Raw genomic sequence first — 10,134 nt, 5'->3', positions numbered from 1 at the left:
GGGCAGGCTGACAGATGGGGACAGCTGCTCCCCCAGCCTCTCCCACATGGACAGGGGCCCCCTGCCCCATCCGTCACGGCCCACCCAGGACCATGCGTCCATCCTCCATTTCTCCTAATCCCGTCCGGCTTCTTCCCAGTGCTCCTAGCATTTGGACACATTTTCCAAATTCTCGGGCCATTGCTGCTTCCTCTTCAAATTCCTTGGCCCCCTCGCCCCATCCCCACCACGGGAAAGGCTGCCACTGCCTGGACACAGGCTCGGTCTTGGGCCGGGCGGGGGAGGAGCAGCTGGCTGGTCCCGGCAGCTGTGAGGTGTGGGGGTGCCAAGGAGAAGAGCCCAGATTACGGGGGCGTCATGGGAAAGCTGTGAGGGAATGCTACCCAGAGGCCCTCCTGCCCACAGCCCCGTTCTGCTCCCTCGCTGGATTTCTGGCCTCCGAGGGGCCCTGGAGGGAAGCAGGTGGGGCTCCCCACTGGGACCGCTGTGTCCTGCTGGCCACAGGGAAGCCCCTCGGCCCGGGCGAGAACAGTACCCCTGGAGCTCAATCCCAGCTCGTCCAGCCCTGATGCCTGCCCAACACACTGGCGGGAAGTCTGCAAACAATCCCAGGATGGCCACCGCTCCCTCCTGCAAGGGGCCAGAATGTGGGCTTCTAGCAGGAGAAGGAGGGAGGCCGCCTGCACAGGGCAGTGCTGGTGGGAGCTCTGACCCTTGGGCCCACCTTGCTGAATCCAGGAGGCCCAGGGGACACACTGACAGCCATAGCCAGCATGACCACAGGGTACTGGCCTGAAAACAGAAGGGCAACTTCTGAGCTGATAAGGGGCTGAGGGGCTTTATTTGCCTGCGGGGGAGTAGCTGACGGAGGTCCTGGCCTCGTCTCAGACATTGCTTGGGCCGTCGCAATCAGTCCAAAATTGCACAACCAGCCCTTTCTGGATGGTGGTCCCGGGGAGTGGGGTAGGGGTTACACCAATGCTCAGGTCTTCCCGCCTTGGCCAGAGGCTCCTCCTTGGACCTTGGTCCCAGGCCTCCCCCAAGCCGGCCGGCCTGCCTCACCCAGCTCCGGCCCCTTCCTCCTTGCGGCTCTAACAGGCCAGCCTTTAGCAGCCATTTTCTCTTTCATTTTTCTAACCCTCTTTTCATGATAACAATCAGAATTGTCTCTCCTGCTTGCTGAGATGGGACCCCAAAGCGGCACAGCACGAAGTGTCCACCTGGGTAGATTTGGCTCAGTCCGAGGCCCCATCCCTGGGCCTGGCCACCTGAAAACTCGCGTCCCACAGTTCCCGACCCCTCTGTGTGTTATGTGCTGGGGCTTCTTGAATGGCTAGTCTCTACACTTACCCTGAGTCCTTCTGTGTCCACCCCCCAGGCCTGGCCAGCTGCCCAGGCACTTTCCTGAAGGGGGCACTGAGTGTTTCTCAGGGATATGCGACAGTGCCCGGAGCCCACGTGCTTTCCTGCACTGCATGTCCCCACCTTTCACCCACAGGAGGCCACATCTGCCCTGGGACAGGGCAGGGAACACAGAGGCTGTGGCCCAGGGCAGTGAGGGGTCGTGGCAGGGAAGAGGGGGCCAGAGGAAGGCGTGGAGGTCCTGGAGTCAGGTCAGTGGGACGCCACCTTGCTGCCCTGGGTCTCTACTGGGAGACACTGCCCAGTGGGGACACTTCCTGTCTCGGTCACGCAGATGCTCCTGAGCTCAGTCCTAACAGACTCTGGCATCGTAGCGTCTCTAAGGGACCATGCGTGGCACCAAGCACACAGTCACATTGTGGTGTAGCCGCCACCACCTCTCCCGAACTCTTCACCTTCCCAAACAAAAGCTCCATGGGCTTGCCCAGCCTCCTTGGCCTTCAGCCCTGGAAGGCAGCAGGACGGGAGGCAGCTCCATGTTACACAGGGCTGTCAGAGACAGAAATGGCTGCTGGTCACCCCACGGTTCCATGGAAAGCGCGTGGCAGCTGGGCACTGGGTGGACAGACGGGGATAGGGTAGAGAGGCTCGTGAGCCCAAGGCAGACAGCAAGCTGACCCATTGGCTGGGCGAGACCCCAGCCCTGCGCCCACCTGGCGGCCGGAGGGTCGGCTGCGCAGCCTTGTCAGCAAAGGGGGGTTTCACCTTCCAGCCTCTGGTTGTCATTAGCTGCTCCCGGGCAGGGGGTGGGCCCTGTAGCCAGCGAGGGTCGAGGCTCGCGAGGGGCCACCTGGACCTCATTATTCTTAAGTGGTTGGGTCTGAAAGTGTGGGGGAGGGGAGAAGGAACTGCCTACCCCCCACCCCTGCCCCTCCCAGCCAGCACATGCTGGCTGCACCAGAGTGGAACTGAACCCGGCCACCCCAGAGCCAGGAAGGGGCGCCTGTAGAGGGCTAGGCCCAGCAGGAGGAAACACTGAAAGGAGGAGACAGGAGGTCAGATCCTGGTTCTCCCCTGTCACCTGGGGGTCCCTATGTCCTTCCCAAAGTTACCCTGGGGTATGTCCCGTTTCTGACAGGTGGGAGGGATCTGGGTGCCTTTCCCACCAGCCCCACCCTGGGAAAGACCGTCCTGGGTCTCCCCGTCTTCCTAGGAAGCCTCCAGCACATGATGGAGCCAGGAGAGTGCTAAGGGGGCCCTGGACGAGCATGCCCGGGGTCCCCAAGTTGTCCAAGATCCCGACTCTGTAGCCACAGGAGCTCCAGGATCTCCAGGGACCCCCCCCCCTTGAGGTTGATGCCAGCAGCATCCTGGCTTATAGGAGGCTGGGTCCCGTGCGGGACGGGGTCAGTCAGGGTCTGGGGTCGGGGTCTCAGTGTGGACCAGAGTGAGGCTCGCAGCTCCCGCCCCATGTGCAGCAGCAGCCTCAAGGGAAGCCCGGGGCCCGGGGTCTGGCTCAGCGTTGCAGAGGCCCCACGAGCATCCACACCCGTATCCCAGCCCAGAGGGTCCCGGCGCCCTCCTGGCTGCCCACAGGAATGTGTCAAATGGCTGCTGGGGAGAGGTGGGTGGGGTGAGCGGGGCGGGCGGGCGGGGCGGCCTCTCGCAGGCTGACCACTGACCAGAGTGATGGGGGCACGGCTGGCCCTTGGCGTCATCACCTCTGTGTTTTCACCCACTGAGCAAATATACACTAAATGAAGCACAAATGAGCACGGCCAAAGGAACGGTCAATTCTGTCCTTTCTTCTTAATCCCTTTGGCTTAGGGTTTCCCGGCCTGGACAGCCTGTCCGAGGGGAAGGCTGCCCAAGGGCACACGGGCATCCGTCCGGGGACATTCAGGCAGTGACCAATCCCCAGCCACCCTGGCATGTGCCCTGCACTGTGGGCCTTTTCCCAGCCGGCCGGTGGGGGAGCAGCCACTGTGGGTCCCCGAGTCTTGGTGAGACAGTCAAGGATGGACCTGGGGTGGGGACCGGTGTGCAGCCGTGTCCCTGGGGAAGGAGCAGCACAGGCTGGGACAGAGGACCTCTGAACTGTCCCCTTGGCCACGCTATGGAAAGCCACGCTCTCCCCCCAGCTCCCGCAGCTGGGACCCGGAGACCACCCAGGGCCGGAGTCCAGAATGACCACCATTGCATCTCGGCCCTCCAGCTCGGGACAGGTCAGTTCCCAGACATCCAGGGTGGAGCCAGTCCTTGAAGAGTCTCAGGGTCCTGCCAGGCGTAGGAGGGCCAGGTGAAGGCTTCCCATGGCCTCCGAGGATGCGACGCAGGCTGGCTGGGGCACCTGCCCTGGACAGGTGGAGCTGCCCTTGCGACTGTGTTTGCGGGAGGAGAAGCCCAGAGCCCAGGTCTGTGGGCTGCAGGATACCAGAGCCCTGCCTGGAAACGTCCACCCCCGACAGGGTCCCTGGAGTTCAAGTGTCCTGTGTGGTCCCAGGGAGGAGCTCACTCCCCCCCCCCGACCAGAAACTCCCTGATACCTCCTGACTGCAGCCTATTTCCTTCCAACCTGGCTTCCCAGGAGCTGGGGAGCAGAGGCTGGCCCCAACCTGAGGCCCCCTGAACCCAGAGCACGCCCCTCTGCACAGAGGACCTCCTGTTGGATGCGTGAGCTGCTGCCTGGCCCACTTGCAGCCTGACTGGCCTTTTGGGGTAAGCAGACCTCACTGGGAAAGAGCCCGTGTGTCCCTCACCTGACCCCCCGGCCCCCAACCCACTGGGCTGGGAGCTTTGACTTAAGCAAATCAGTAGCACCTATACCCTGCCTCCTCCCACATGGGTCTTGAGCTCCACACCAACGCTTTGTATTTTTCCTGGGCTTTCTCCAGGCATCCTCCAGCCCCAACCTGGTGGAGAGGGCGTGATGGCACTGGCATCCCATCATACAGGAGGATGGCAGTTCAGAGAGAAGAGGGGGCCTCTGGTCCACGCTGGACCAGAGGGGGTCAGGCCCTCCTCACCCTGAGGGGCGTGCCAGACACTACCCAGGTCCAGTGAGGGTCCTGGGACTGGAATAGGGATGAACGAATGGCCCTGGGTTTCTAGAAGTTTCTTCCATATCTCTTCTTGGCCCCATGGGACGAGGCTCCCTTCACCTGGTCATCCACCTCCAGCCATGGGCAGAGCACTCATCCCTGGACTCCGATCCCCAGGGCCCTGCCCTCAGCCTGGCAAGGAGGTTGGTGGGCCAGTTCCGGAGACAACTGCTTCTCCAGAGCCCCTTCTTCCTCCCTGTTCTCCATGTTGCCCAGAGATGCCCCAGCCTGGGGGAAACCACGAGGAAAGAGTGTGAGCCCAGGACCCCCAGCCCCTACATGTACCTCACCCCCAGGTCGCCCCACCAGCCTCCGAAATGCAGACATTTTTCTTCTCTAGTTTTGCATCTGTGCTGGAGGGGAGTCCCGTTGCCCGCCTGCCCACTGCCCAGCCTGGCCTGTGCTCGGGCCTTGGGTGGTTGAGGGCTTGCTCGGGCCCGGGCACAGTGGGGTACAGGATGGTGGCCTGCTACACCTCTCTCAGCAGGAAAGAAACACTCTGCTCTTTGGCCAGTAGACACTGCGCCACTCTCTCTCCGACCCTTGCTTGGCTGTCTCCTCCCTCCCAAATCGTGGCCATCGAGTCCCTTCCTGGTCCCCTCACTCCCAGCTCCCGGCCACCCCAGCCTTCTTGTTTCTACTCTCGTGATGCGGCCCCTTCCCTAAGGCTCCAATCTGTCCGTCCTCTTTGCTCTTTTCCCAATCAATGCCCATCCTCTTTTTCTAAAGGTCCATTTTGTCCCCACGAAAACCCTCCATGCTTCCCCAGTTCTCCCACCTGCGCGCCTGCTCTTGCCCCATCCGCCTGCCAACCTTCTCTTCCCTGTCCTCCCGGAAGCTGCCAGCTCCTGCCTAGTCCCATCTGTGTCCCACAACGGCAAGAGGGACAGCGGGGGAGACCAGGCTCGGAGGAACTTCGGGCGTGCTTCGTGGACTGGGGATATCGCTGACGGTCTCCCAAGGAGGTTGGAGGAAGTGGCTTTGTGGGTGGCCGTGTGGGTGGGTGGGCTGGGGCAGGGTGTCTCTCTCTGCAGGAAGCGCTCCTCCAGGGGTGGCCAGAGCCTGTCCTGGGCCTGGGGTGGTCTGCCTTGGAGCCAGGCAGGGCCGTGTCTGGCTGGGGCTGTCTGGCGGGGCCTGAGCTTCCTGGCCTGAGTGCTGGGTGCTGCGGGCAAATCACGCACTGCCTTGGCCCAGTCTGCCATGGCACAGGGCTGGGCACATATGCACTGCCACTCACGCTGTGACTGTGGGCCCACACTGTGGCTCTCGGACCACCCTGGAGCCTCATCCAGGCCTCATGGAACCCCAGTGCGACTGGACGTGGGGCCAATGGAAATGTGGAGGGACTGGGGGCCCAGAAACAAACCAAATGGCCAAGGTGGCCCAGACCTTACTTGAACAGGACTTCCATCCCAACAGATGAGCTGGCCAGTCGTCCAGATGTAGCCCTCTGTGGCTGGGGCTGACACCAGCCTCCAGGCAGGTCTGGGATGCCCTCCTCCTGGGGCTGGCCGCCTTTCTCTGCAGTGGGAGCATGGCCGGCTGGAAGAGGAAGCGAGACCAGCTGGGTGGGGACCAGAAGGTGCCCTGGTCGCCCTGCTGCCTGTAGGGTTTGGGGAGGGTGTCGGGTGGTCGGTCAGGAGAGGCTGGGAGGGACCAGAGCCCCGAGAGAAGGAGCCACAAGGCAGGAGGCAGCATGGTGGGGAGCCTGCACCAGGGAAAGGACAACTGGCCCCCGGAGTCATGTCATGCACTGCCGGGCCGGGCCAGGTTCTGTGTGGGGTTTGTGGAAAGTGCTGACCTGCTGAGCCCGCAGGCCAGGCTCGGAGGGCACAGGAAGGAGCTCATTGCCCGCCTTGGGCACTGCTGACCCATCTCCCGTTTCCAGGGCACCAAAGCCACCCAATCTTCCGGCTCTGTGCCCGGGGACGGACTCGCCGGGGCACTCAGGCTGGGCTGCCAGACTCGTGGGGAGGAGGGCTGAACGTCCACCCCTTGCCCGACTTCCCTGCCTGGACCCCAAGCTCCTGTCTCCCATCACTTCCTCCAACATCCTGGCCTCTCTCCCTCAGGTGCAGGAGAGGGGGAAGCGAGGGAGCTGCCCCACCCTGGAGCCCCCACCCACCCTGCCTCCCCTGTGCCCTAATTTCTCATAGTGGAGGAAGGCTTGACCTGGGGGCTAAGCAGCTCCCACCAGCTCCCGGACACATGACAGGGCCACACTGGACAGTCCTTGGTGGCCCCAGGCTGCAGGGAGGGGTCTCTGAGGAGACCTGAGAGCAGCCCAGAGGCAAATTCCAAAGGTCTGCCCGGAAGGAGGAGGGTTGGCGGGAAGCAGGGAGAACCTGTGGGTGCTCCCCTCGGTCTTTCTTGGCCCCAGCCAGTCACTGTCTGTGGGTCACAGGCCAGGGTGTGAGATGAAGAAGAAAAACCCAGACACAGGGCCCTGGTGGCCAGGCCAGACCCTAGGATCTGTCAGATCCCAAGAGAAAAGGGGGAAGGGACTAGGAGGGCGAATGGGGTCAGCGGCAGGCAGATTGTCCTGAAATTTGGTGGGGGGCCTCACGCTGAGCCCCAGAGAGGTCACAAGGGGAAGGGGAGTCTGGGACCTGAGCCTAACAATGGCCCAAGGAAAGTGGCCCAAAGGTGGGATAGGAAGGGAAGGGCCCAAGAGGGACCCTGGGCCAGGCCGGGGTCGGGGTCAGGGCCGAGGTCAGGCTGGGTGAGAGCCCGCTCCACTTTGCCAGGATGGGGGTGTGGAGAGCAGCTGCAGGGGCCCTTGGGGGCTCCATGGGGCTGGAAGGTGGAGCGGTGCCGGTGGGAGGGGTGTGACATGGGGCTTGGGGTCCATGCTGAGGTTTGTTCCTTACCCCCCAAAATTTGGGAGGGGTGCAGAGAAGTCAGGGGCCATGTCGGAGTGGAATCAGGCCCGTGAGGGTGAGGACGTATGGGCCAGGCCTTTGTTTAGAGCACAGTTAGCAGGACTTGGGGTGTGATGGCCCAGGCTGGGGTGCTGGGGCAGGGCAGCGGGGAACGAGGGAGTGGGACGGGGCAAGCAGGGCGAGCAACACACAGACCCCTGGCCAGCCACCCCGCCCCCACCTCCGGCCTGTCCGCTCAGGGGGCCTTCTGGATTCCATCAGGTGTCACAGCAATCTGGCTGTGACATAATGAGGCAGGCCGGGGTCAGCGGGGTGACCTCTTGTGGCCCCAATGTTTGGAAATCCCCAAATCAAAATGACCCAACAGACAGGCTCGAGACTGAATTTTCCAAGCGGGCCCCTTCAATTACCAAAAGACACATCGGCCAGGCCCTTTTGATTACAGCTTCCCCAAGGACCACCTGGGGCAGGGAGCGGTCCCCAGCCCCAGGCTCCTCGAGGCTCACCTCTCCTAGGGGTTTGGGGGGGCTAGGACAGCTGGCCCTGCCCCCCCAGCAGATGTGAGCAGGGCCACGTGAGACAAAGAACAATGTATGATGGAGTGCTAAACGCGGTGTGACCCCGTGCCCACGCTCAGCGCCCGCCATGAGGCCAAGGGACCGGGGCAGCTGGCAGGACTTGGGTGGCGGGAGGCGGAGGGTCTGGCTGGAACCAGCCCAGCGAGGAGGCTCCGCCTGGGGCGGGGTGTGGGGAGGGGGCGCCGGGGGGGGGGGGGGGACACCCAAGTTCAAAGTCTTATGTGAACAGATCTGACATCCATCTTCCCGCCCCTCCAGGTGTTATCTGGAAAAAAATACTTTTCAAAGTACATGTTGAAACTTCAGCATGAAAATTGAATGTCAGAAACCTGTAATCTCTTTCCCAGAGATAAGACGGAGCCCCACAAGGAGGGGCGAGCCCACCCCTTGGTCGGAGGGCAGCCGTTGGGCCGGAAGGCAGGGCTGGGGGCCTGAGCACGGCCCTGCGAGGCTGAAGCTGCCGGGGGAGGGGGCCCAGTGGGGGCGGCATGTCCACACCACGGACATGCCTGAGCTTTCTGGAAACGCTTATCTCCTGCCTGTTCCTCAGGGTGGCCTGGCCCCTCGGGGTTGGGACCGGACATTCCTGCTGCCGTGGAGGTTTCAGGTGTCCCCGTGATGCTGGCGGCCTTTCCCTCAGACCCGAATTTAGGCCTTGGGACTCCCAGCCAGCATGGAGGGGTCAGGTTGTCCACAGCCGAGCTGGGAAGGACAGCTCTGCCACCCCCACACATGACCTTTCCAGGCAGTGTCCGGCTCCCTCCTGGCCAGCAGCGCCGCCCTTGGGGGACACGGCTCATTCAGTTGTGCTTCCAGGCCCACGTCCCTTGTGAACACTGTCCCCGACCATGGCCCTGGCACTGGGTCCACACCAGCCCTCAACCTACAGGGACCAAGCCTGAGTGTGGGTGTTGGGTGTTCTGAACTGCCCTGGGGTGGAGGACAGGTGAGCAGGAGATGCCAGTCAGTGCTGCCTCAGGTTACCCCTGGTGACACAGACAAAACCTCTCTCGTTGGTCCCCAACAGTCCCCACCTGGAACAAAGCTTCGGCTTCAGCCCTTAGGGAATGACCAGACCCCTATGCCCTAGGCCACCCCTACCTGGGGTCACTGCTCAGGCCGGGCAGGCACCCGGGAAGGTGAATGGGGGCCCCTTGCTCATGTGGGTGCCAGACCCCGATTTCCACGACCGAATTCTGAGAGAGGGGATGGCGGGAAGGTGCCTGGCGTTGAGAATTGGCCTGGCTGGGGGGCAGGGGCCGCGGCTGCCCGCCCGTTCACCGTGTGATGCTACTGCCCCCGTCAGGTGGCCGCCTCAGGGCTCCGACCTGGTGACCCTCCTCGGCCCTGCTGGGAATGGTTCAGGGACCCCAAGATCCTGACGGGTGGAGGCAGCTGTGACAGGGTTGTTGGAATGCTGGTTGTTGAACAGAAAGAGACAGGGACCCTCTAGAGTGGGGACCCGCTTGTCCTGTGCACGGCTGGCCCCAAGCCTCCAGAACCTGGGTCGCCAGCAGCCAAGACCCTCTCTCGACAAACCCCAACATCCCAGGGGGCCCTGAAGCCGGGGGGTGCCTGGCCACCTCACTCCTGCGCCTCACCCCCATGTACGTGTTGCTGCGGGGCGTCCTGGCTCAGGCTGGTCAGGGGGAGACGGGCACGCACGTCCCAGGGAAGGGCTGGAATGAGGCCATCTCACCCCCCGAGGGGACCTGGAGTCAGGGGGCCACTCTGTTGTGGGCTGTTTGCTGGCCCCTCCCGGTGTTGCCATGGCAACGGCATGGGTGCGGTGGGGGCAGCCATACCTCAGAGGTGACTAAGTGTTCTATAGCCCCCGGCACCCTCCCAGGACTCTCACCTTGGCCCCCGGCCTCTGGGCCCCGGTCCCGGCCCCCACCAAGAATGTCCCATGACCCTGTGGGCAAGCATGTGTCCCAGCGTGTCAGGCCGAGAGCGCCTGGCCGGCGCCGGCTCCCCCTCCCGCCTGCGGAGCCGACCCGCCCACGCGGCCACCCTGTCCATCTCAGGGTCCTTTCCCGCACTCTCAGGTCCAGCTTCCTGGGGTCAGAGGCTTCCTGAGTTTCCCTGCTCTCTATCTGGTCCCGGCATCCACAGTGCTGGCCACACGCATTCTCCCCTTCTGCGCCCCACACTCCATGGGTCACCCCAGGGCCTTGGTCTCCCAGCTGCACCCACAGCCTAACTGTGCTG

General features: G+C 63.3%; 1 protein-coding gene and 1 long non-coding RNA gene across 3 annotated transcripts; one reads left to right on the top strand and one right to left on the bottom strand.

Annotated features, from left to right (window-relative positions):
• Positions 1–1,742: 1,742 nt before the first annotated feature.
• Positions 1,743–6,968, bottom strand: LOC117030586 (proline-rich protein 2-like). Its single transcript, XM_033120729.1, has 3 exons — positions 5,858–6,968; positions 2,076–2,175; positions 1,743–1,977 (listed from the first exon to the last, which is right to left on the bottom strand). The coding sequence occupies exons 1-3, from the start codon at positions 6,206–6,208 to the stop codon at positions 1,814–1,816; spliced, it is 615 nt and encodes a 204-aa protein (XP_032976620.1). The 5' UTR covers positions 6,209–6,968; the 3' UTR covers positions 1,743–1,813.
• Positions 3,295–5,417, top strand: LOC117030587 (uncharacterized). Of its 2 annotated transcripts, none has more exons than XR_004424417.1 (3): positions 3,295–3,587; positions 3,950–4,080; positions 5,193–5,417. It is a non-coding gene; the product is annotated as an uncharacterized LOC117030587 (long non-coding RNA). The 2 variants fall into 2 exon arrangements; XR_004424416.1 differs by having other exon boundaries at positions 4,257–5,417.
• Positions 6,969–10,134: the final 3,166 nt, after the last annotated feature.

Source organism: Rhinolophus ferrumequinum, chromosome 11, assembly GCF_004115265.2.
Source record: "Rhinolophus ferrumequinum isolate MPI-CBG mRhiFer1 chromosome 11, mRhiFer1_v1.p, whole genome shotgun sequence".
Classification (NCBI taxonomy): Eukaryota; Metazoa; Chordata; class Mammalia; order Chiroptera; family Rhinolophidae; genus Rhinolophus; species Rhinolophus ferrumequinum.
The sequence above is the reverse complement of the archived record's forward strand: the minus strand, read 5'-3'. Positions and strand labels throughout refer to the sequence as shown.

What these genes read in the sequence shown, in the direction of transcription:
- LOC117030586 (XM_033120729.1), bottom strand. Translation starts at nt 6,208, where the DNA reads ATGACTCCGGGGGCCAGTTGTCCTTTCCCTGGTGCAGGCTCCCCACCA. An exon ending in GGGATGGAAGTCCTGTTCAA is followed by an intron (nt 2,176 to 5,857) that starts GTAAGGTCTGGG and finishes CGCTGGCTACAG; the next exon opens with GGCCCACCCCCTGCCCGGGA. An exon ending in GCCGACCCTCCGGCCGCCAG is followed by an intron (nt 1,978 to 2,075) that starts GTGGGCGCAGGG and finishes CTGTCCACCCAG; the next exon opens with TGCCCAGCTGCCACGCGCTT.